Consider the following 27,749-nt stretch of genomic DNA (forward strand, 5'->3'; position numbering starts at 1 on the left):
AATTTTAATCACGGAAGTTTGTAAAAAATAAAATGGATGTTGTTTTTGACAATACTTAAGAGAAGTAATTATTACTGTGTATGCCATTTCAAAATTTGGTTTGCAAGAAATAATAATAATTTTTATTTAACTTAAATCATAAATCAATTAACAGAGATCCCAATTTTCTTTATCACAATTGACGACACTAAAACCTAATAATATAAAGGGGCGAAATGAAACACAAAGAGGCTTTATAAAAAATATATTCATAACTTAAATTATGGTTCACGCTATCGTCAAAGTTATATTTTCTATTATCCATTTTAACTCCACTTTACACTCCCGCCCTTCTATCCCTGTCTTGAATCTATGGTTTACGAACCAAGCTTCTTCTCTATGGTTCCTAAACCAAGCTTCTTGTCTATGGTTATATAAACTGCTGCTTCGCGATATTTCACGCAGTTAGCGCCAGGAACTGGTGGAATACGTCCAGAATATGCGGATCGAGATCTTGTGTGAACAGGAGGGTTTCTAGCGTACTGCTGTACTTCTGCACTTGCTCGTGATGCTGCAATAGAGAATGATAAATTAGATAGATAAGACAGTATAAATAACTAATAACGTTGATTGTATACGTGTGTTTTTAATAATGTGAATGGACGTTTATAATATTTAGCTTGGAATTACACTAATTTTCTATGGAAGTAAAATTCATCGTTTTATTATTGGTTATGTATATTTTCTGTAAAGTTTGCGTCACATTTTGTTTAGAAACGTTCCGACTCGATTATTAACGTTCTTTTTTGTGTTCTATTGCCCTACATATACCGGTTTCGACTAAGCGAACTGCCCATTTTTTTTTCAAAGTACATTGGAAAACAATAATTATTGTTCCCTTTTAGTTTACCTCTTGTTGTCACACAATTGGACTATTATTGGTGTGCCTTGTAATTTAGAGCAGGCTCCAAAGAGATGTTCGTTTGCAAAAATAACGGACCTAAATCTGACTTCTGATATATATTGTATAGATCCCAGACATCCTATAGACAGATGTTGCCAACCAGTTTTGTGGTCCCCCTCCCCCCACCCCGGTAATTAAATATGGCATACAAAGAAAAAAATAAAAATTTCCAAAACATGCCGTGTGGGGTATCAAATGAAAGAGCTTATTGAGTAGATCACGAATATATAGCATACTATAACATTTCATACACTTTCTCTAAGATTTTTTAGAAAATTTACGAAAATGCTCCATTTTTGAGTTAACTTTAAACCACTATAGATTGAAAACTCATGAATATATTTTTTTAATTATTATTTTAAACAATTAACAATAGTCCATTGTTTACGATTCAATAGTTCGTAATATAATATAGGTAAGTGAGCTATATGTATGTGGTGGATTTGATTTCCCCACAAAATGTTTTAAATTGCAAGGCGCAACTTTCACTGAAGTTACCGATTTGAAATCTAATCACACAGAGGCTGATTCAAGAATGTTCTTCCATATTGCAGAGATAATTATTCTAAGCCCTGACACCGATATTTTTGTATTAGGCCTTTATTTCTGGCATAAACTTGAAAATATACTCGCCATCTTTGAATGCTCCCCCCACTCCCCCATGCAACTATTTCACTGTACAAACTATTGAATCGTAAACAATGGACTATTGTTAATTATTTAAAATAATAATTTAAAAAATATATTCATGAGCTTTCAATCTATAGTGGTTTAAAGTTAACTCAAAAATGGAGCATTTTCGTAAATTTTCTAAAAAATCTTAGAGAAAGTGTAAGAAATGTTATAGTATGCTATATATTCGTGATCTACTCAATAAGCTCTTTCATTTGATACCCCACACGGCATGTTTTGGAAATTTTTATTTTTTTTCTTTGTATGCCATTTCATAATTACCGGGGTGGGGAGAGGGGGACCACAAAACTGGTTGGCAACATCTGTCTATAGAATGTCTGGGATCTATACAATATATATCAGAAGTCAGATTTAGGTCCGCTATTTTTGCAAACGAAACTCCACTGAGAGTCAGGTCTAATTGGCGTTTTTATATGTAATTTATATAATTTATCTTAATAACAGTTGTAAGGTGCCTTTTATGAATAAAAAAAAAAAAATGCGTAGTTCCTTATAATTTGACACGTGACTCACCAGCAGGAACACCTGCGTGAGTCTCCCCACGGTGGTGGTGTACCAGGCGGTGAGCGGGTCCCGCGCGTCCGTGTCCGCCCGCACGAGGTGCTCCGACAGGATCATGATGAAGCGCTGGAACACGATGAGGAACAGCCGCTTCTGGTCCGTGTGCCCCATCTCCAGCCGCTCCTCCATGCGCTCCACGGCCTGCGATAAACATTACCCGATCATACAGGGTTAGTTTTCGATGACCAGCCAAAATTTAAAATTAAGATCTAGATATTAAACCAAAGGTACATTTGAAATATGTATTATTGTCGAATAAAAAAAAATAATAGCATTCATTTGAAAATGTCTTAAAAATTTCCTAAATCGTAAACACGCGATAAGCTTATTGAGAATCAATGCACTTATGTACAATACGACCAACGTAACTTGGCGGGCCTGAACATAGCCTCTACGAACTTTTGCGCATGTACACTCGTAAAAAAAAGTGTTATAGGCATTTATTTCTTTTAAACTGAAATTCGAATAAAAATTTCCTTATACAGAGACCAAGTACAAATAAAATAAATATCAAAACGCTATGAGACATAAAGCAATAAAAATAACCTAATGAATTCAGGATTCACTCAGCAACTCTTAAAAAAACTTTGTCAACATTTTTTACGCCTTCTTCTTTTTCTTTTTTAAAATACTGCGTTAAATCGAATATTATTTTTCTCGCCTGGCGATTTAAAACCATATTATGCTTTGGTGGCATCTTTGTTCCCGAATAATACAAAATTCCAAGTAGAATATTCCAAATTATCACTAAAACAAACTTAAACACGAACAAATTTAAACTTAACACTCAACAATATAATAATAACAAATAATAACGATCAACTCAACGAAAACTTTTGTAACCGCCTGTACTCAAGACAAAGATAGCGACACGAACACGACACCAATGTTAACGTGTGACTGAGATACATAATTGCGTACCGAGAATTGCCGAATATGCACGAAGTTATACGACGTAAACAAAAAGGGATGTCCACTATGCGTGTCTGAGGATATTGATTAATCGATTTTTTTTTCAAATCGATTGAAATTGAATTGTGAAATATATTTATATTTAATTTTATAATAGGTTTCAAATATTCTCAATCAGTCCTTATTGTAGTGGTCGTTTATAAATAAATGATATTTAACTAAATCATGTCTTACAACCATGAAAATAAAATGTTATTAGTTTTTTTTTGCTATTAAACTCGAAATCTCTTTTACTAACGACAAAATTCAATAAGTTTGTAAAGCTATTTCGTTCAGTATCTCATATAAACAAAAATCAATAAATTTCAAATCGATAAAAATCGATTGCGATATTCGTTCGAATAAAGGGATGATTGTGTTTACATAGAGTCAATCCTGTGAGTCAATCCCTAGCCTAGATCTCCGCCCCGCGCACGCCGCCTCATGCCACCATTTCGTTCCTAAAAAACGTTCGTGCGCAGCCTTCTGCGCGAAGTTCAGGCCCGCCAAGTTACGTTGGCCGTAGTGTACGTGCGCGCATTGCCAAATTTATGTGTGTGCTAACTTCTACCTATCTAGGTTGTTGAACTGAATTGTGCTTTTGTAATGTCCACACGTTCGCTTTTTAGTGGCGGACAGGAATGAAATCTAATTTAAAAAAAACTTTTTTTTTTTCATTAGGTCGAAAATGTTATCGTTACTGAACCATTTCTGACAATTTGGCCGGTCATTGAAAACTAACGCTGTATAAACATCAGCCCCACAATCCGACACTCGGCCTAAGTGACAACGGCAGAGATTAACACTATTGGATAATTCAATCATCGCAGTCCCACGATAAAAAAGTATTAGATGGAAACATTACCCGATCATTCTAACATCACAAGCCTGTCCCACGATCGAGAAAAGCATAGATGGAAACTAAACAACTGTTAAATTTAATTAAAGAATTTGACTTCGGTAAAAATATTGAAAGAAAGATTGAAACATTTATTCGACTACACTAGACGGAACGAACAAAAATGAATAATGCTAATGGAGAAAGATTGTATATTAACACCTTTATATGACCATATACGAGCAAATAAACAGATTTAATTTGATTTTGGTAAATTTTCTAATTCTAATTCCCTCGTAAAATAAGGTAAAAGTAAATTCCTAAAAATGTCCTTATTTAATATGAACCATAACCATGTAAAACCTTTTAACAAAAATAGTGTTTATAGTTTAGACTGCTGCTTAAATTGCAGAAAAAAAATCTTCCATGTAACTTACACAACTCCCCTTGTTATAAGCAAACACTCACCTCTTCCGTAGGTTTGTCTTGATCCTTCTTTTTCTTGCTTCCACTTTCGTCTTCAGAATCGGAACTACTAGAATCGGCTCTGGCGAGAGCTTCTCTAGCTTCTTGTAATTCCTTACCTGAAATTAACAAATATATAAGTTCACATGTGGGATTAAAATAAACTGATCGATGAATATTTTTGAATTAAATTTAATAACAATTCAGAACTAAGTTCTATAATTCAATTTTACTAATTAACTTACAAAAACTTTAAGTTCCTAGTTAAAATTTGGAAAAATAGGGTAAATAATATGACTTATATTTTTATGAAATACTTGAATGACTTATATTTCTTTGCATGAAATTAGTGAAGAAATGCAACATTGGTCATAAACGAAACAAATCCGTTGCAAACAGTTGCAATATGTCTCTAATTGAATTTCAACACAGCAAAACGATCCAACTCACTCAATTTAGACACGTGCTTGTTCATCTTATCGATCGTCAAGTGCAGTATCTCCCACAGGGGTGCGTTCACAAAATGAGAGGCCATCTCCTTAGAGAACAGCCACGTGGCCACCGCACTGCACTCCACTATCTGCGTCTTCAGCATTTTGTCCACTAACACGCACACCATTTGCGGGTGTCGTTGCCAAAGTTCCCATACGTTTCGGAGCACACAGATCTGCGCTTCTTCAGATTCTGCCAGGATCTGTGGCAAATTTTTCAAGATTTTCCTTTTACTGGATGATGTTTAACTGTATATGCATATTTTTTTCCTGTTCTTATTAATTTTCTTTTTTTTTGTTACTTAAAAAATAAACTGGTTTAACGTTTTTGCATGCTGTGTTTGCCAGTAAGAGTTTGTTACATTAACCATGTTTGTTTATTTTGTGTATCTAAACTTTAATAAAAATGTAAAAATGTAAACAAACGTTAGTAAACCAATAAATAAATAAAAAAAAATCTGTGGCAATGGTATGGTTGACATTTACTTTCTAAATGGTTGAGGGGACCACAGGGTAACGCCATTTTCACCACCATCATATAAGATACTAGCTGTGCTCCGCAGGTTTACCCGCGTGATGATAGCCTATAGCCTTGCTCGATAAATGGACTGTCTAACACCGAAAGAATTTTTCAAATCGAACCAGTAGTTCCCGAGATTAGCGCGTTCAAAGAAACAAACGCTTCAGCTTTATAATATTAAGTATAGATGTGTTATATTCATTATCACACTGTTTTAGGATTTAGCTAAAAAATAATAAGCTGCGCTATAATAACATTCACCACACTCTTTTTCTTATACTGTTTCAAATTCAAATTATATTTATTTGCAAGAATGTAGTGACTGTTTAAGGAACTAGTTAGTTAGGTTTTCCAAATCCTGAACAATATTTCCGCCTTGAATAGTCTATTATTTCAAATACAAACCTAAAAAACAGAACATATGCCTTACCTTAAAAACATAATGGAACTTGGATATAGCCGCAAAGCTGTGCGATATGCTCTTGCTGCCAAGATTGAGCAATGTTTGCACAAATACATCAATCTTCAGCGGGTTGTATGACGCCGCGTGTGTTGAAGCCGCCTCCCCTTCCCGGAGGGGATTGGGCAAGTCCCTGAGGACGTTTAATGCCTCTTCTGGAGTACATTTGTTCCTCACGCATACAACTAGTTGATGGGCCGCTTCCGTGCCTGGGAGGGAGGCTGTGGACAAAAAACTTGTTTATAATGTCCTATGCAAAACAAAACTTATCTAAGCTTATTTATTTGAACTTCTCGGTACATCTAAAAATAGGGTAAGCCGCTGGTTATGGATATAATATCATATTATTAATAATATACATTGTTAATAATATGTTACGAATTTAGATGATAAAGAATAAATATAGTATTTATTTAGGCAGGTAATTTTGTCACATAAAACCAATTATTCTTAATTCAATATAGGAACCAATTAAACTTGACTAGAGCCACACCCTGGACACTCCATACAAAATGATCGTTTTGACAGTCACACTGTAGAGACTGCAAATGTGTGTGTTAACGCTTTATGGTTGGCACATTTGTGACTAGCGTAAAAAAAATTCGCGTTTTTCTGATGAAATACATCCGTAAACAGCACAATATCTAACCATTTTCTACGAAAAACGATAATCACAAATCCAAAATAATAAAATTACTTTAAGTCAATTTGATTAATGTTGTCAATCTTCGTTGCGTATCGTCCTTGCAGAAAAATATGGCCCATTTTATGTCTGATCGCGCGGGGGTGAGGTAAGTTTAATTTTGGCGGGAGGCGGAGAGTGTCCGTTCTGTAGCGTTTAGCTACTATTATGTATTCTGTGCTAGAGCCGAAAATACATTTGCCTTAATTAAGATTTACCACACTTGATACGATTAACAACTTCAAGGAAGAGATCAAATTAACAACAAAAGACCGATATATATACAGAACTGAATACAGATGACAAAATACCACTTCATGCAAACGTAAACACCCCAAGAGTCTTTTTATAACGTGAAAAAGCCCATGATCCAAATGTAACAGATCCCACTGATAAGCCACAACAATAGATGCTAGCAATTATAACATTGCCTCAGCGGCTTGAGAACCCAATCTATTTAATTGTAAAAATCACTCTGATCCTATCGTACCTTGCGGGAATTTTTGCTTGTAGTTTGCACGTGCTCAAGTTAGATCGTTTAATCACAAAACGACGAGACACATGGGAACGAATAAGCTTGTATAGTGAATCATTAATTATTAACATAACTTAAATTGTGATGTCTACACGTCTACATAAGCAATATCCAGCAAACTTAATGTACTTAATAAGAAAAATCTGAGTAATGTTCATTGTTCATTCAAATTTAAAATCAAACTCTTTCTCTCTAAATTATCACTATTTATTTTTTTATTTAGACTTCTTCATATTTGGACTGTCACGATTATAGTTTAACCGTTTACCACCGATACTGAAAACATTATAAACTATTTCCTGAAGGCGGAACATAGCATATTTCAAAACATTTTTCCCAATACCAAGACTATCCTTCACGTAGTAAAGAACCAATAAACGTGCAAAATGCGGAATGCTTACATCATAATCAGTTTCTTTGAAATGCATGCACGCTAATTAATTCGACTTTATTTTAATTATTCCCATATTGAGTACTTCAACTATCCGAGCTACTACTAAAGGCAATAAGGTTAGAATTCTTAATGAGAATCATTACTGAGATCATGTCGCTATTGAAAAAGGCCCAATATTTTTTGTTCTTCGTTTGAATTTCAAATAAGATTAAAATATATTTGCATTGAATAAAACATACAACTCATATTTAGAATAAAAAAAAATCCGATCAGGTGAACAAAACCAATTAATTTGTATAATAAATGCTGCATCATGAATGTTAGATATCGCATTTAAAATCAGTAATGCAATAATAATACGTTCTTACGTGTTCTCTACAAGATTTATCACTTGATTAGAAATAAACTTAGATAAAATAACAGTTCATTTAAATTTTGTAACCTAATGAAAATATGTATATGTTCAGTCCCTCGAATTACCAGAAGGACGTTTCAATATTCAACTACATTAGAACATGCTACGAAATTACTTCTTGTGGGCTTATGAAACTTTCAAACAAACAACTAAGAAACCCTCACACTTATAATTAAATCATCAGCTCTCCAACACGCATGGACATTGTACTTAATGTCAAATAAACTTTATTATTCAGCGGGTTGAACGTTCGTTATGAACAGCAGATGTTAACCGTCGTACGCGCCCGTTCCGCGTTGCTCGCTCGTGGAAAAAACGGCGAAAAGCGCGCGAGATGGAAAGTGCGCACGCGACGGTTTTCACTCGACACTTGCTTGGAATTAATCGTTTTCAGCGGACCACTGTATTCTCGAGATGACTGTATGATGTTCTTGTAATAAGAATGTATATTCCAAGTGTATGGAAGAAAGATTATGCCAAACTATTATTAGTCGAAATTTAAAACTTAATATTTTACAGCGTAATAATTAAAAATAAAAATACTTTATTTTACAAACATTACTGCTTTAATATTCGCCATTTCAATAAAAAGAAAGCAATTAGTGTCCTTTTAAAGACAACATCAAACTAATAACTCATATTATTGTCAACGAATCAAGTGTAATTACTAATTACATACTAACATCCTCAACTTTCTCCACATTACCCGGCTCAGCATATAAAATCCAAAACAATAACAATATTAAGAGCATTATCACATTTCCTACACATGAGATAAAGATTTAAAAACGCATTAGACATGTTGCACGGAAGTTTCGACATAGGCATTGTGGCCGGCACTTCGAGATGCAATCGAGGCGTAATATACAAAGTGCTAATTACATGCTCGTCCGCGTCATAACATAATAAATGTAGGTACATACTATACTAATTGTACTACCTATCATTAACTATTAAGACAATGTTCCGAAAACGGTTAGATTAAGTATAGGGTGGTTCATAGCCTTATCAAAAAGAAACGATATATGCCCCTGGAAATAGATCGACTTAACTTGTAACCCCGTTTTTAAATGCACCAATCTTTAAACTTAGTGTTCATTTTACTTAAACTTCGGCTTCTTTTCCTTGCCTAATTTTAAATTAGTGCAGAATATTTTTATTCAACACTAAAATAGGGGATTATAATGTGAACGTAAATGAATGACACAAAACGACTAAATAAATCCAAAACGCATACCTATTAGACCGGGAGATACTGACACAAAATTTCGAGTCATTTGTAACAGGATGGCGGTTCTACAGGGGTCTTAGTACGCAATGACAAAAAGAAAAACGATGGTGTGAACGCTGGTACCGGCGGTTTAGTCGCGTGGGCGTTAGTCGAACTCGTCGGAAAAATAGCGAAGTCAAACGATTTGTAACACAAAAATTTTAGAATTTACCGATAGCCCATAAAAAAGAAGTAGGCGGTAGTGTCATGCCATACTTTTCCGGTGTGACTTACAGCCCGCCATACCAACGCGAATGTGTTGATTTAAAAAAAAACAATTCAACCATTTGTACCAGGCTAACTTTTGCACAGGTTACCATCGTCGTGCAGCCATTTACGAAAATCGCCATGCCATACTTTTCGGACGATTCCAAATGGTCGCCATACCGCCGAAAATCTGCAAATTTTTTTTTCGCCGAACCATTTGTAACACCCTAAATTTTTTTTTCAACAACTCCTGAATGATTATAAATAGAAGTGTGATAATGCCATACCTGTGGGAGGTGGCGAATGTGTATAAGATTTTTTTTTATTGTATGATTTTATTCGTATTTTGAACGATTTGTAACAGTATGGCATTAATCTTTCCTATAAGTTTGAGGTTCAACAAATATAAATACAAAATTTCAAAGATCTAGGTGGTAGAAATCTTCACTTCTATAAATTAATAATAAATTTATTTATGAAGTATGGCAGCACTTTTTCCCCCTACTAGAAGTATGATAAATATAATAATGGTCACATTTTATCAAATACTCTCCAAAAATCCAAATGCAATACTGGTACAAAAAGTTTGGCGAAAAAAAAAATTTTTGCAGATTTTCGGCGACCATTTGGAATCGTCCGAAAAGTATGGTATGGTGATTTTCGTAAATGGCTACACGACGATGGTTACCTGTGCAAAAGTTAGCCTGGTACAAATGGTTGAATTGTTTTTTTTTAAATCAACACATTTGCGTCGGTATGGCGGGCTGTAAGTCACACCGGAAAAGTATGGCATGACACTACCGCCTACTTCTTTTTTATGGGCTATCGGTAAATTCTAAAATTTTTGTGTTACAAATCGTTTGACTTTCGCTATTTTTACGACGAGTTCGACTAACGCCCACGCGACTAAGCCGCCGGTACCAGTGTTCACACCATCGTTTTTCTTTTTGTCATTGCGTACTAAGACCCCTGTAGAACCGCCATCCTGTTACAAATGACTCGAAATTTTGTGTCAGTATCTCCCGGTCTATATTTATAGTTCAGTAAACAATTTATCGTAATGATTATTATTTTCCAGAGTTATTTATAGATGTATCAAGTTATAAGTAATAAATTTGTTTCCACTTCATAATTATTACACCGCATGCAGCATTCCACCCCACCCGAATTCAGCTAGCGTTCACTTCTTCGATTTTTTTCTAGAAAAAGCTAGACTTAAGTCGCGATCTTACTATAGAGCTCGTAAGGGCCAAGGGGTATTATTTTAGGATTTAAATAGGTATTTTTATGCATCCATATGTAAATTTATTATTTTTTTATTAAAAAACAAATACTATATAAAAAATACATTTTCACTTTCTTTCAGGAGAAAACTAAAACAACCCTTAAATAATAAAAAAACTTTGTATATTTAAATCACCTTCTTAGAGGTTGAGTGATAACTGACAACCTAAAGTTACAAACCCTAAGCCCAAACCCTAAAGTTACAATATTTCTATGCTCTAACATCAAATTCATCATAGCACCCATCATAAAAATTCAAAACAGATCAATTCACCGCTAAAATGACATTAGCCGCAAATAAAATCACAGATTATACACACGGCTTCATTAATGTCAATTAGACACGCTCCCGTGTGCATGCAGCATGTCATAGACACATAGAGGGGTTGATTCGAAGCTTTTCCCGCCAGTCCGCGCTGTTTGGTGCAAACGCGCCGCACGCGTACAGATAAAAAATAAAAAAATAAACTAAAAATTAATATCGCTAAGTGGTTGCATACCGAAACCGATCGTGCAGTGAAACAAGTGAACAAAGATGCGGTCCGCGTTGCTTTGCGTTCTTTTTACGCTAATTGTGAGTATAATGAACTGTTTTCGCGCTTTCCACACATATTTCGCGGGAGATTAATTACATTTTTGTCTGGTGAAAATGGTAGAATGTGTTTTATTTTGTCCTTATATATTTTATGTTACGTAAGTTTGTCTTGAATTTAATACGAATTAAACAATAAAAAGTTTGGAAAAAAATAAAATTTGATCTAGAAGTAAAATTGTTTCACTATTATGTGATCATTACAAATACAAAGCTGATGGATATCTCCTGTTGCAAATTATTTAATTAGTTACATTTTTTCTGATAGTACTACAATTACAGTATTAAAATACATATACGTATGTTACACGAGCAAAAATATTGATTTATTTAAAACGGACTTGCTCCATTCAATAAATGTAAACAGTAAAAAAATAACATAACTCCCATCGTCTCACATTGCATTAACTATATTTGAACGTGTCTTACAACCTTATATAAAATTTTAAACAGCCACACATTACCACATAATATGATAATAATTAATATATCATACTTAAAATGTCACAGATAATACAAATCACACGGCAATGTTCAATGGTGCATTTGCAAAAAGGCAAGGCGGCGACCTCCGCCATTATTACATCTATCATTCCCACGACAATGTGGAGCAATAGCGCTCGTATCGTCTCGGAATCTCGTATTTTTTTAGAAAAAAAAATACATAGTGTCTATACATATGAATGGGAGTAATATTGTGTTGTATGTGGAACATATTGTAATGAAAGCATAAAAAACTATTGAACGGATATTTGAACAGTTAATTGCATATTGTACCATCTGTCAAAGAGATTTTTTTTTAGTAATTCGATTGGAAAACTCGCTATTCTTGATATAGTAAGAAGATAAACTGAGCTTTTAGAGTAAATTTATATCGATGAGATTTATAGATTTGCTGAAAGAAATTGCTCAAATGAAAATTTGTACTCGTTTTACCCTGAAAAAGTCCATTCTAGGGCCTCTTTCACTAACTCTTCGGAAGAACTGTTAAAGATCATGTTTAATTCGTAATTTGAAGACATTTTTTTATATTATTGGAAGGCAAACGAGCAGATGCAATGCCTCATGTTGATAGCAAAATGCGTCGCTCATAGACATCCATAACATAAGTTATGAATGTTGTCTACCACACACATAGATCAGGAAAAGGTATACCATCAATATAAGTTCGAATTCGACATTATATTCGATATCCAAAAAACCTAGACATTGAACATACACTACATTTGAGAAATATTACATTTCACGCAATGAAAAAGTCACAGGATTTCAAGGTACAACACAAACCACCAAAGAAAACCATTACCACGAAATATCGGATAGTAAAAATGTATCCGTTTTATATCCTTCATTCCGCAAGGAATCATAAAATTAAATGTATCATTTAGAACCTACAATCGTACAATTCTTATGGTTTGTTGCTTTTAATCCGGCTTATTTAATAATAATTTTTGTACCCTACTTTATGACGATCAAGTTTAGTTTCTGCTACAAAAAGAACCTATTTCTTCATCAAGGTTTCATCTGTCTACACATACAATAAATTCCGTAGCATAAAAACTAGCCAAAACCAAACAGAAACGTATAAGTACGGGTACTTTGGATTTTTTTTCTTTCACCTAAACCATATTCAAACTATAGATACATAATAATCCTTGAAAAAACTTAATCACAACATCTCCATTGAGTTATTACGATATAGCACGGTGCGTAGCCAAGTAGGCCGCGAATCAGATAATCATAACATATTGATCTGTTACTTGTTAGTAACTATCTTATACTGACTATCGTTATATACGAACTATGAAACAATTCCCTTGGAAATGATACTAGATACCATCTCTTTTGTAGATATTAAAAACAAGTCACTGTATGGCAAGAAACCATAGATTATCAAAACTTATCAAGAAATTAATCAACCAAACAGATTGATAGTGTATCCGCCGTTTATTTATGTATTTATTTTTTATTTGATTGTATGTCTATAGATGTACATAAAAACAAAATTAATACAGTTTTAACAATTGGTAGGAATTTTTGAAGGTTATGAATTTTATAAAACCAGACAACTTTCTATCGTAATACACAACTACTTAGAATTTTAATTTTAAGTTTTGCAGGTGATTAATAAATTTATTTATGTGACATACATATTATTATAATAAGATTGTTTACATATAAATAATGTATACAAATTAGTTATTTTTAGCATACATTTGTAGTAATTCTAAACAAATACGTTTTTGTAGCTAATTATATTAATGTAATTTTTTTAAATAAATATTTTTATATTCAAAACACACGAATTTATTTGTATATTGAATAGCATACCAACAATAAAACATCCTATTGGAAATACGAGAAAAATTCCAGAAAACAATAATTATATTTGAATTAGTGATTGGAAACTTCAAGCGATGCGAGGGTTGTAACCGAGCGCACGCAACCTGCAGCGCACGCCATCCACGGCGCACTTTCCCAACTATCAACATTTTACTTTCAAACGCATATATCCACGTTCTTTGCAAACGATCAAATACTATAAATCGCGACGATAATTCATGCGAAAACAATTTTAATTAATGATCATTCATTTGTATTACAGATACACAAAGGGAGCCGGGTTCGAGGCGACGACTTCAGGCCGACCCCGATACCCCTCGACGATTGGCACCCGACCAACCAGGACAACCAAGCGGGCACATTGCACGAAATAATCGGAACGGACTCACCGGTCTCCGTAGCCGCCGTTCCCGCTCACTACTGGGAAGATGCTTTAAGACACAGCGTTTATCTTACCTTAGTGAGAGACAAGATTGATCAACTCATTGCAAAAGGTGACGTCATATCACCCAACAGCAAACTTAATCAACCAGTCTCGAAGGAAATCGATGATCACGACCTCTGGGAGAAAATTAAAAAAGCTCCGTTCGACCGCATACAGTCTGAAGAACCCAACTCTTCGGGAGACGTCACTATTATGGCCAAAGGACGGCTAATAGAAAGTAAAGAGGGCTTCAGATTCACCGAAGATGATCGATCAGAAGAAAAATGTGGCAACGAAAAGTGCGCGGACGGTGTGAAAGCATTTTGGTCAGTGAAACGAGTGCGCCAAAGGGATCAAGAAATATCTCCAGGAAAATATCACTATGAATTGACTTTTTCAGTTATTTCTCAGATCCCAAAAAAGCAACGAAAGCCCTACGAAAATCCCATTCGAACATTTACCGTCCGCGAGACTACTCCTGACAGAATAACGGATTACCCACAAGAATATAAAAGAACGGAACCCGTGCACTATACGACATCGAGACCTCAGAGGGCTATTTGGTTTCATAAAAATATAGTTCCAATTCCACCGCACACGAGACGACAGTATTCGAGCGGTTTGGATAGAATATTTTCGTCAATATTTTCTGATGACGACGCTTCGTCGTATGACCAACCACAACCGAAATATAGAAACAACCCAACGCCCCCGCAAATTTATCAATACTCAAAAATTGGACATGCAGGACCTGCAATAGACTATCATCAACAGCCGAGAGGAAATTCAAAACCCTATCCATATAGAAACCAGCCTTATAAATATGCACGCCCACCGCTTCAGGCTCCGCCAGCAGGTCCACTCAATCACCATTACTTAGATTATGACTCGAGCCCTATTGTGAATGGCAGTCCATATCCATCTCAAGACACTAGAGTGTCACCGAGTCAACCCGTTAAATCAACGAGACCTGCAGTTTTACCAACGCCGGTCCCAATAGCGCCAGGTCCCAAAGACCAAACTTTTGACTTGGGAAGTCCTATGTATATAGACAGTTCAGATATTAAAGAGAATGTAACACGATATTCTGAAATGAATAATTCACACAGACCTATGTATAAGCCGAAGCCTACGCCTCCTAAACTTAACTATTTTCCCGATCATATAAGACCACCAGTGTATAATGCGCCTCCTGGAGTATTTGTAACAATGGACAAAAAGCCTTTCAAGCCCATGCCGCCTTTGAAACATGTTTACAATTCTAAACCCCAAAAAACTAACAAACCGATCGATTTCAGACCAAGTCCGCAAGTTCACGACCCCCAGTCTCCAAATCCCGACCCATTATTTGACACTGCATTTAGACCAATAACTGTGAACTACGCTGACAGCAGCACGACAGAAAGAATAGAACACAATGTCAACGTGAAAAAGGGTCATAATAAAAACCGAAAAAATAATGTGAACAGTAAAAAACCGAATAAGAAACATCAACACGAAAATATCAAGTCTCATAGGATAACCACTGCAACTCCGGATATAATAACAGCTCAAAACTTAGAAGAAGAAATAGATACGCTAGACTGGGCAAATGTTCTTGGTGCGTTCACTAAAACAACACCAATGGTTCTGCAAACAGAAAAATCAAACGATCAAGAAACCACAACCAGTTTCACAACAACTGGCAGCGCTGTCACATCCCCAACGTCGAAACGAACAACAACAACAACTATGGAAGCAACACCAAAATCAAGTTCGACTACATCTACAACCATAACAACTCCAAAGCCCCCGAAACGTACACGTCCGCCACCGAAATTTACAAAACAGGATAAAATAAAGAAACACAAACGAATCATACCTACATCGTCAACTACTTTTGCACCAGAAAAATCAACGGTGCGAAGATCGACAACGGAATCAACACCTGTGATCAGTTCAACCATAAAGAACATAAAAAAGGCGTTCTCGTGGGAAGTTAAAAATAAAACGCTCTCAACTTCAACCACAACCACAACGACGACTACAACAGCCCGACCTACAACAACAACAAAACCAGTTAGTACTACGGCGACCTCTACAACAACCACAACAACAACAAACGCTCCTAAAGAGCCATCAACCACCGGAAAACCAGAATTCGAGACAAGCTCTCCAAAAAGGAACCGTTTCAGACAATCTACTTTAATATATAAAGGAACTTCAGTCAAACATGACAGATGGGCGTTTAGAAATTATAGCACCAACACACAACAAGCACAAAACTTCAGAAGAACGTCCAACTTCCAAGGATACAGTCACTCCACGACACCAACAACCACACAAAGAACCACTGAAATGACTAAAAGTAGCACTGTTAGTACCGACAGTCCTATCACAGAGAGTATACTTCATTCTCAGGTTGCCGATAGCTTAGAAAGTAACAGTGTACTGCCAATAGACAATGAAAATAACGAAAACAGCCAAGAAGAATCACGAGATCACTCCGAGTACATTTTTGAACACTCATCTGCGGCAAATTATAACAACAATGAAGTGATAGGATTGGAATTAACAACTATTGATAGTGTTTCACAACAAAATGAAATACCAAAAAATAAAACTAAGTGTCAAAAGAAAAAACAAAACGCATCTACTACAGAAGTTCCCACAGAAAATTTTAGCGAACAAATAACAACGCCTTTAACAGCGACGGAAGCTACAGCCACTGAAGACATATTTGAGCAGTTATTTGGCTTCAATTTTAACTCGGGCACAAGTTCAAAGGATAAAGAAATATTGGAAGGGCAAAGTTCAAATCATGCAAACTTTGTAAAACCGGTTGTTGACGATGATGATGACGATCTCACTGACTTTATGGATGAACTAAACAAAAAAGGCCAGCATTTAAATGATCACTCAAAAGACGACGAATACGAAGATGATGATGATGACGATGACGACGAGGACGATGATGATGACGATGACGATTCTAGTAATGAAGACGATGATGACAATGATGACCCAAAACCAAAAAAAGACCACAATTCCGAGTCAAGCAGGGATTCACGTTACGAAAGTTTCAATTTAGATCGTCCCTACAGTTTTCTAGAGTTAATGGCCATGGAATAGACTGAAGTTGAGTGTACCGTAAGCTAAGTCAATATAAAACCACTAAATGCAGGAGGAGCCAAAACTTCAACATTACAAACAAGTAAAAAGCATTTAAATACCATTTTTGATAACATCACACTGAAAAATCTCTTTTATTTATTGTTAATTGTAAATATTTAATGCTGGTTAAGTGTAGAATAAGATAATAGCTATATTTTATAAGAATAAATTATTTTTAATAAAAATCTTGTTTCTTACCTGCTCCCTCCATGGAATATTTGTAAATTGGTTCTGGTTTTAATGGTACAAAAGCAGCTAGGGTCTCAGGTACCATATCCTTTATTCTTTGGTGATATGACAATCTGTAAAGATAATTAAACTACTATTTAAAGGAAAACTTCATAAATCCTCCCATTCTCCTATCCTTCTTCTATGTTAATTAATAACAAGTAATTTCAATTTAATTTTCAAAACAGTTGTCTATCAAATTCAAATCTTTTGTTATCTCAAGTTAACATAATAACTTTGCCTATTAACAAATTATTTAATTACCCATGTTAAGACAAAACATTTAAGATTTGAATGAATATACATAATCCCTAATTAAAATATATAACAAATAAGCAAATGTAAACATATAAGAATACACCTACACACACAGAACATTTTCCTTATTAGAATAAACACACACACACATCCTTTTTATAGTAGTTTTAATAAAAATTGACTCACCTTAAACATTTACTAAGAACCTCTCTAATAAACCTTGGTTTTGGATGATCAGGGTCAAGTTGAGCGCACCCCTCCCAATCCTCCCATGACCATCTGTATTGGAAGTTACTCAAATGGTAGGAAAACCAATTCACTAATCTGAAAATGTTTGTAAAAATATTAAAACGTGTATCAATAATAAATAAAGCTTACAAAAATAACAAAATATGTGATGCATAATGTCTTTGTTCATTTCAAGGTAATTAGTAAAAACAACAATAATTTAATCACTAATGTACTTCAAAATATAATTAAAATATTAAAAGGGTGCTGTGTAGATACAAATATGTAGATAGATATTTCTATACTTTATAAACAGCATAATATTCAATAAATACACTGTATAATTATGGTATTAAATGTATGTTTATAGTTGAGAATGTAACATTCTCCAGTTGCACAAAACAAAGGATGGTTATATAAACTATAATAGAACAACCTCAACAGACAATCATTACAAAGCACACAATTTTATTCTTTTTATTCATGTATCAATTATTATTATTTAATTTATATAACAATTATTTCATTTATCTTTAAATTACATACCTATCAAAGCAGGCGACATTCATAGTATCAATTCTCATAAACAATATCTCTGTTGCCTGAGCCAGTACTTGAGGCATTGTCGCAGGTTGGAGTTTACACAACTCAATTAATATAGACCCATAGCAAATTTCCAGATATCTCGGCCTTGGTAAGTTAAAAAGCTCGGCAAATATCACTTCAACAATACAATACTCCAGTGGTATTTTAGCTTTGTAAGGGAAACAGAGTAATTGAGCTGCACACTCCTTTCTTTCGAGATGATAAGCCTCTATAATGTTATGCAAATGTTCTTCAATGAGGAATCTCTCTATGGAATGTGCTCCAGGGAGAACTGGACCGTCAGGACAGTCGGTGTAGTCAAACATGCGGAATATAACTCGAGGCATGGGGTATGAGTCACCGTCATTGTGTGGGGGTGGCTGAAAAGAGCAATTATTCATTAATATCTCAAGTTTACTTTAATTTTTATATTGATTTTGAATAAATAGTAGTTATATATTATTAGTACATATTTTGCTTTTCTACTTATCTATTACTAGCTTTCCGCCTGCGGCTTCGCCCGCGTTTTCAAAGAAAAACCTGTTCCCGTAGGATTTCCGGGATAAAACCCATCCTATGTCCTTTCTCGGGTATCAAAATATCTCTATACCAAATTTCATGCAAATTGGTTCAGTAGTTAAGGCGTGATTGAGTAACAGACAGACAGACAGAGTTACTTTCGCATTTATAATATTAGTATGGATTACAATTGATTTTAAATATTATATGAACAAAGAGCAACAAACAATTGATATTTCATAATTTTGCATTCACTGTAAACAGTAAGTTTATTAAAAGATTTCTATGATAAGCTGAATTTATGCTTAAATAATCATTTAATGAAATTATTTCACTTTTTAAATGGTACTTATTGATAAACTTACCTGAATTGTTGGTAGTGTGTGTTGCAGAGCCTCACAAAGGATTGAATCAAAAGCCAAATAGGGCCGAGGAATATGTTTTTCAGACCAATTATCTTGTCTTAGCTTCTTTATTTGAGCCCACAAGCAATCTAAATATTCTTCTTGTAAGTGTGGAGAATCCGCTGACCATACTTTCAACGCAGGCCAGTGCTTTTTACTGCGCTTGTTTAAAAACACTTCAATAGTAACTAGCAAGTGATCCAATTGGGACTCCTTTTTCTCATACAGTTCTCTACCCACCCAGGGCAGTGTAGACAAAACAGCAAAAACAAACCAATCCCTCCTCACTTGAGGTACACTATCCTCATTGGCACAATCAACTAATGTCTCCAATAAGGTCAGTAAAGAAGATGCAGCTAACACATGGCAGTTCACCAAGTCTGATATAAATCTCAAGCAATATCTAGCTGCATTCCATTTTCCACATTTCAGATTTTCTTTAAATGTTTTAACTATGTAATCAACAAATTCTCCTCCAAAATTGTAGTTCTTTGCATTGAGGAGACCAACAAGAGTGGCATAGATAGTGCATTTTTCTGGCATCCGTATCGCACATTCTGTCAATATACGTAAGATCTTTACGCGGAATGTACTCAAATCGGCTTCCAATACACTCGCCAAACCTTCTAGATTACTTTCCAAGCTCGAACTACTCTTTTCACCAACGCGCAGTATTAGGGATTCTAATCTGTCTTCTATTTCTTGATTTTCAGATACACGGCGCCGTTTCCTGTGCAGACGTTCTAAAAGCAAATCAACAGAATTTAAATAAAAGTTTTTTTTAACCTTATTCTATTATTTCGTGGCAAAGTTTACCGTATCCATCTTCTTCTTCATTGGCCCTTCGACGATTCATATTTAGCTTTAGATGTTTTTTACACACCAGTCTGTCAGTTAATTTTTTATGAATAAACTGTAACGAACTATTTTAGATAATAAATGAAAATAAGTGAATATTATGTAGAACAACGCTGAGAAATGCTCAATATTCGAAACCGAAGCTACCTACCAAGAAGCTACGGCCTACGGTCTAAAGTGACAGTTGACTGTTCTGACACTTGACAGTTGATGCACAGATGACAGAAGTCAGAACGAAATACGAATCATGGCACGACCCCTCTACAAAAGAACGTTCATTTTACCAATAAAATATAGTTCAACGAATTTATTTCTACCAAGAAGCATCTCAATATTTTAAATACCAAACTCAAATTCATATATAATAGGAATTCTAGTTGAATGATTATGAATAAATAAAATAAATTCATAATCATTCAACTAGAATTCCTTCAGATGCGGTTTTGTCGCGTCAAATTTCATAGGGTCTAGTAAGTAAAAATTAATATTTACGACTTATTCAGAACGTATCGAAACTCGACTACTGACGTAGATGTGTCATTTGTCAACGTCAATTCAATTTTCATTTTTCACTTGTTCCCACTTGTTCTGTGTTCAATGTTGTTGTTGTTGTGGTTGAATATTTTATTATACCTAATATTGATAATTATTGTGATACAAATTGTTCTTTACTACTAAACTTATAAAGTAATCGGAGATAGAAGAGATAGATGGTTTTATCACACCCAAATCATAGTGTACATTAAATTACAAATAAGTATAATAAATTAGGTATCTTTAGATATGAAGCTATTAATTATGAGATAAGCTTATATTTTAATTGGGAATAACAACGTATTTCACATTGATAAAATACATAAACATGGCTGAGTTTATAACAAGAAAAATGTGTGAAACTATATCAACTCAATATCATAGAATAATTGAACCTTTGGATAAACACATAACATTGAATTTACGAGACGGTGGTATTGAAACAAGGTATGACATTTCAATAATAATACTCTTATAAATATCTCAATAACAATTCTTTAAATGTTTTCTTTTATTTTTCTAGACCAGCAAAGAGTAATGGATTGTGGTGTCAGTTTTTATTACCATCAGTGTTGATCTTGTATTGTATGCTGGAAGATGTGCCGATTGTATATAAAATAAGCACATGTTTATCATTGGGGTTGGTTGCGTACTGCTGTCTATTTGTCCTGTTTCTATCTTTATCGAGTCTTGTTGTAAGGGAACCTGTATATGGAGGCTGTGTTGCAGCCAGTTTTATTTCTACACTGTTTATGTATGGTGCAATGAAACAAGGTAATTTTTTGATGCAAGTGCAAAAAAATACGAAATAAGAGTATTCAATATTCTAAAAAAAAGCGTAATGTGTAAAAATTTTATACACAGATTGTTGTATAGCATTATTCATTAACATAATATAAAACAAATATTTATAAATCGTTTTTATTTTTCATGAAGTAATTGCATATGAACAATGGAAAAATAGATTTATAACTTAATGAAATTTATTCTAGATATAACACAAGGTTGATTTGGTCATAATATGATTTGGCTGATGTCTGTCACCAAAAAAACATATTCACAATGCCCAATAAAAAAGCAGTAAATATTTAATTCCTTCACAGATTTACTCCTATCATTATCGGCATCAGCAACAACAGTTCTATCATTTGTGTGGCTGCTTCGGCACTCGCTCATAAACCTCCCCAAAACGTTCACAATAGGAGAGGCTGTGATTGTCGTTCAGAGTGTGGTACTGTTTACAGTAATATCTATACTACATGTACTATTGGGCCTTTCTAGAGAAGATGAGGAAATGTACTTTATTAATGTTTCCGTTTTGGTAAGTAGTAACTATTCTCTAGCTCTTATAGCAAAACTTATGTCATATATTAAATATTGAATAAATCTTTTGAGGCTAATATGTTGTATAATAGGTTTAATTATTTTTTTAATTATTATCTGTTAATTTAAAATATTAGCAATTGTTTCCACCTAATACATATGTGTAACATTCAAAGCTTTAACTTATAGATTAATTTAAATGTAGCAATATATTTCATAATTATATATAACTGTTTGTTTATTTATAAGTTTAAAATATCACAACTTTAAGTAACTAATTAAGAATTTCTTTAATTTAATTTCAGACGGTGTTACTAGCAGTAGTTTTAATGATAACAGCATTATATTTACTAAGAAAAGAACTAAGAACTATTAAGTCATTGCTAATTGTAATTGCATTAGGTGCTACGTTTGTACTAGTCATATTACATATACTGATCGGATCTGATTTTATGAAGCAAGCAATAAAGTTAGTTTTTTTCACTGGAAAGAGGGTAAGAATATCTTATTTTTTATAACATAACATGAGCACAAGCTCTCAGAAAACAATAATGTATAATTTGGTTAGGTACCTTTCTCCTTTTTTATGAATGCTAAATGGTGTTTTCCTATCTCCATTATGCAATATTGATTTTTATTTAATAAGACACACATAATACTAGCTTAATTTTTAATTGTTTTATATTTTATTCGAAAAAAAATTGCAAAAAATTCACTGAATTTTTTTTTTCAGAAAGAAATCATCATATTTTGGTTAATCCTCGTCCTTATATCAATATGTGCGTTATTGATTCGTACGAAATTAGCTGTAAAAGCTACTACAGTGACTAGAAAAACATTTCATATACTCGCGTCACTCGTTTTCCTCTCTGGCATACTGTTTGATGTAAGGCTGATGCTCTTTGCTGCGGGAATCGTTCTTGCGTTGATTATATTTGTAGAGGTAAGTTTTTTTGGGAACTTTCAGAATATAATTAACTTAATTACACCGCTTTTTGTATCTTTGAGTCTTAGATGTTCCATAATATTTTGTGTATTGTAATGTTTTATGAGATTTGCAATATACAAGTAATGTTTTCTACACAAAGGCATTTATATGTTATTACACTCACACATACATGAATAGCCCTTCCATAGTCTTGTATTCAATACAATGTGTTTAAAATATATTTTGTAGGCTTTAAGAAAAAGTGAGATTGAACCAATTTCTTCAGCACTACAATCTGCTTTCCTGGTATACAGTGATGAAAAGGTAAACTACGTTGATATTTTAAAACAAAAAAGAAATCTCCAATTTCATGTACCGACTTAATATATTGGCAGGCAGTAATGTTTATTTATAAGAATACTAGCGGTCCGCCCCGGCTTTGCTCGTGGTATATATTTCGCAATAAAAGGTAGCCTGTGTTCTTTCTCAGGGTCTAAAGATTATCTGTGCCAAATTTCATCAACATCGGTCCAGTAGTTTATGCGTGAAAACCATACATACATACATACAAACCTTTCCTCTTTATAATATTAGTATAGAATATACCCGGCGCGGCCTAAGATGATCCCTATGACACTGACAGTTATTCTCAAGAGACAAACTTGTAATGGCGTCACCATTAAATTAGAAACGTATTGGAGGCGTCTAAAAATGGCATTTATTAATTTTTACGTAGCTTTATGCCATTACAATGATATTCCGTTGGAATTATAACAATTCTTAACATTTACGAGAAATTATATCAATCTGACTTTACGTTTACGTCCTTCATAACTTACATCGTTGGCATTTATCGACTAGTGCGGAAAGTATCGATAAACAAATTTCGATAATGGAAACGAGTTCACATTTTTTCCATGCTTAAGCTATAGTTCATTCTCTATTGAATGGAACAGAAGATCGCAGGACGCAGCATAATTAATTAATTAATTACCGTTCGCGTTAATTTACTTACCTATGATAATATAAGTTTTTTAGAAAAATTAAATGGGGGATTCCATTTTCATGATAAAATAATATACACTGTGTTAAACGGGTTAAAGATTACGAGAAAATGATAAGGTGCATTTTTATGTTTTGGAAAACTTTCGTTTTACTTACCGTTTCGTTTACATAATAGACGTTAAAAATTCATTTTATAATATTTGTAAAAACATGTTTACCGACGTGGCTGAATGCAAACCACGCCTTAGCCTATAAAATAGTAAAGTATCGACACGATCCATCATACGAGCAATCACTAAGACGAACTGTCATAGGGATCATCTTAGAGCGAGCGCGCACGAGCAACTTTGTCTCCGCAACTATTTCGTCCCCGCAACTATTTTGTCTCTTCACCCATGGGCTAGTATGAAAGTGCGCGCACGTAGCGACGCAACTCCCCATACAAATTGATGGGAGAGACAAAATAGTTGCGGAGACAAAGTTGCTCGTGCGCGCTCGCTCTTAGGCCGCGCCGGGTATAGTATAGATTAGATAAGCGTTTATCATCATTATATTACATTTCTTATTTTCACATTGCCTATCGCCAACGTCCATACCACGTTGAATACACCGGTTCTCGTCCGATCACCGAAGTTAAGCAACGTCGGGCGCGGTCAGTACTTGGATGGGTGACCGCCTGGGAACACCGCGTGATGTTGGCTTTTTACGATTTTTATTTTTACAAATTTCTTCAATCTTTATCTTGTATCACTTTAAGCTTCATTGCAATTCAACATTCATACCATTATTTCACTACATAGCAATAAAATGTCTACACAATTTTTTATATTAAATTATTTCAGGACTGCGGCAGCCTAGCCATGACACCGCTATACCTATACATTGGGCTTGCCTGTCCACTTATACTAGTGCCCTCCCACAGCCCTCACAATACTTTAGAGTTACTCAGTGGAGTACTCTCTATTGGTGTCGGGGATACGGCAGCTAGCTGGTTTGGTTCGAGATTCGGGTTTAATAAGTGGCCTGGTACGTTAAATAAATAAATATACTACTTATACTAAATTATATTATGCTTATAAGTATAGTGCACACTACATCATTTCCATTTTTGTGTTTGTGAAAAAAGAATGTATAATATAAATTAAAACCTTCGGTTAAATAAACAAAATTAACATCCTTTAACCAAATAAATTTTGATCCCCTCAAATAAGCAATTATATAATAATAAATTTATTACAATATGTTAGTTTTGTAAATGTGACATATTTAATTATGTTTCAGATAGCAGTAGAACAATGGAAGGCACGGCTTTTAATATTTTATCACAAATAGGAACAGTTTATACATTAATTTTATTTGGTAAGTAAATAAATTTTACTTATACCATTTCAACTTGATAAAGTGAACATATTATCTAGATTTCCGCACGTGGCTTCACTCGCCCTTTCAAAGAAAAACCCGCATAGTTCCCGTTCCTGTGGGATTTTCGATATCGGGTCTTCAGCTACCAAAATACCAAATTTCATTGTAATCGGTTCAGTAGTTTATACGTAAAAGAATAACAAACATCCATCCTCACAAACTATAATAAGAATAAAAGTCTTGCATAAAACATGGTTTAGATGGTTTGCAAAAAACATGGTTTAGATGGAACAAAAAGCCAACATCACGCGGTGTTCCCAGGCGGTCACCCATCCAAGTACTGACCGCGCCCGACGTTGCTTAACTTCGGTGATCGGACGAGAACCGGTGTATTCAACGTGGTATGGACGTTGGCGATAATGTCTACGAAAATAATAATAAATAAATAAATACACTTTATTCAGCACCATGTAAATACAAGTAAAAAAAGAAACAGACAATATGATTATAAAGCTAAAAAGGCGGCCTTATCGCTACTAAGCGATTTCTACCAGGCAACCTATGGGTAGGATTTTTAATGATCTTATTAATATAGAAGAATAAATTTATTTTTAAATGAGATGAGGTTCTATTATTGAAATTCAGTTAAAGTTCTTTCTATATACATAGTACCTTATTGTGTAAATAATTACCGTATTGTTTCATTTCAGATTTATTACACACAAGAAATGCCTTACTTCGTACAGTTATAGTTGCAAGTATAGGTGGATTCGTGGAAGCAAAGACTGAACAAGTAGATAACCTAGTCCTGCCTCTTGTTACTATGGCCGCTTATCAAATTACACGATTTGTTTTATAAAATTAATAGGAATATTTATATAGGAAATCTAGATCAAAATGGAGATTGGTGTAGACCATTTGAGATTTTTTTATAATTGAAGCTTTAATGTGAATCATAATGAGATATATGATTATAGAGGTGAAAATATCATAATTGCATTTGATTGAAAAGCATTTACAGCTATGTACCAACAAATCATGGATGTAAAATTAAATAATTTGGAAAATCCAAAAGTGCACGCCTCATAATTTTTTTTTAATAAATATTTATTAATTATTATTTTTGTTTATTTAATAACAATTAAACCACATCGAATCAGACCCTGAAAAATGAAAGGGTTCTATTCCTGAGCATACTCAAGCGTAAGAGAAAAAAAAAGACTCGATTAGTAAAGTATTTCGGTCGCTATCGTGTTAACAAGAAAAAGGATCCGCACATACAGACACACGGACGTCCGAGACAGAACTTTTTTAAACTGTTTTTTAACTAGTTTAAATAACAAAAATGACATCAAAAATATCATGAACGTTAAAAATAGTGTTTTTTCTTAATATGTATGTGTATGTATTATCTTACAAGTGCAATGTATGATACATAAAGACATTTTAAGTTTGAAAAATCAGATGTTTTGCGCGAAGTGACAGTAGTACCCACCTCAACGCTTCGCTTATGAGGCGTGCAAAATTGTATGTTTAATTAATGTATGTTTTACGATTTGTAATTCACAAAATTAAGATTAAAAATGATTATAATATCCATGACAAAGTAATGTAGATTGTAGACAATTTAAAAAGTAAAAGCATAATTAACGATGTATATGCTACAGTCAAAACCCTGAACCAGTCAATATCCTTATTAACTGATTTAAAGAGCAGACATTCAGTTAATATAGGTTTGAATAGATTTTAACACTTAAATCTTTCTGTAATGGGCAAGTAAAACAATAGCGAGTTTTACTTGCCCATTACAGAAAGGTTTAAGTGTCAAATTCGACCCAGTAGGTTAGGTTAGGTTTGAACTGCGACCCTCACGCCAGAACCAGACCGACTCGCTATTGTTTTACTTGCCCATTACAGAAAGATTTAAGTGTTAAAATCTATTCAGTACGTTGGTTAAAACCTATATTGACTATATTATCAGATAAAATCAGTCAATAAGGATATTAACCGACGCCCTTAGTCAATAACCTTAATAACCGTCAATAAGGATATTGACTGGTTCAGGGTTTTGACTGTAGCATATATATTAAATACAATAATGTAATAGCTAGGTGGCATATTATTGTTGTAAAGTTTACGAATTGCTAGTTATGTATTTAGAATAATCAAATTAGTCAAATACATTCCTATGTACCAAAGTGCTCATATTTTATACCTGTTTTTAAAATAAATAATATATTTAATCATTGCTGTTTTTTCTTTAGACTAAACTATAGAAAAATATATAATTATATTA

General features: G+C 34.0%; 3 protein-coding genes and 2 non-coding genes across 5 annotated transcripts; 3 read left to right on the plus strand and 2 right to left on the minus strand.

Annotated features, from left to right (window-relative positions):
- Positions 1–229: 229 nt before the first annotated feature.
- Positions 230–20,458, minus strand: Cbp80 (Nuclear cap-binding protein subunit 1). Its single transcript, XM_090112937.1, has 10 exons — positions 20,260–20,458; positions 19,405–20,186; positions 18,482–18,900; positions 17,894–18,031; positions 17,420–17,523; positions 5,893–6,143; positions 4,902–5,145; positions 4,455–4,570; positions 2,150–2,338; positions 230–550 (listed from the first exon to the last, which is right to left on the minus strand). Exons 1-10 carry the CDS (start codon positions 20,297–20,299, stop codon positions 437–439), a joined length of 2,397 nt encoding a protein of 798 aa, XP_089969063.1. The 5' UTR covers positions 20,300–20,458; the 3' UTR covers positions 230–436.
- LOC149900074 (uncharacterized) lies at positions 11,105–17,406 on the plus strand. The gene is made up of 2 exons (XM_090112936.1): positions 11,105–11,283; positions 13,907–17,406. The coding sequence occupies exons 1-2, from the start codon at positions 11,245–11,247 to the stop codon at positions 17,177–17,179; spliced, it is 3,312 nt and encodes a 1,103-aa protein (XP_089969062.1). The 5' UTR covers positions 11,105–11,244; the 3' UTR covers positions 17,180–17,406.
- A 437-nt stretch (positions 20,459–20,895) lies between the features above and the next one.
- Positions 20,896–27,686, plus strand: Dolk (Dolichol kinase). The gene is made up of 9 exons (XM_090112938.1): positions 20,896–21,282; positions 21,359–21,609; positions 21,939–22,156; positions 22,464–22,652; positions 22,892–23,101; positions 23,336–23,410; positions 24,934–25,117; positions 25,373–25,450; positions 26,164–27,686. The coding sequence occupies exons 1-9, from the start codon at positions 21,164–21,166 to the stop codon at positions 26,310–26,312; spliced, it is 1,473 nt and encodes a 490-aa protein (XP_089969064.1). The 5' UTR covers positions 20,896–21,163; the 3' UTR covers positions 26,313–27,686.
- Positions 24,674–24,792, plus strand: LOC149900076 (5S ribosomal RNA). Its single transcript, XR_016457868.1, has one exon. It is a non-coding gene; the product is annotated as a 5S ribosomal RNA (ribosomal RNA).
- Positions 25,750–25,868, minus strand: LOC149900077 (5S ribosomal RNA). The gene has a single exon (XR_016457869.1). It is a non-coding gene; the product is annotated as a 5S ribosomal RNA (ribosomal RNA).
- Positions 27,687–27,749: the final 63 nt, after the last annotated feature.

The sequence above is a fragment of the Colias eurytheme genome, chromosome 19, assembly GCF_061535395.1.
Source record: "Colias eurytheme isolate Ceu_HAF_F1 chromosome 19, ilColEury1 Martin Lab GWU primary, whole genome shotgun sequence".
NCBI lineage: Eukaryota > Metazoa > Arthropoda > Insecta > Lepidoptera > Pieridae > Colias > Colias eurytheme.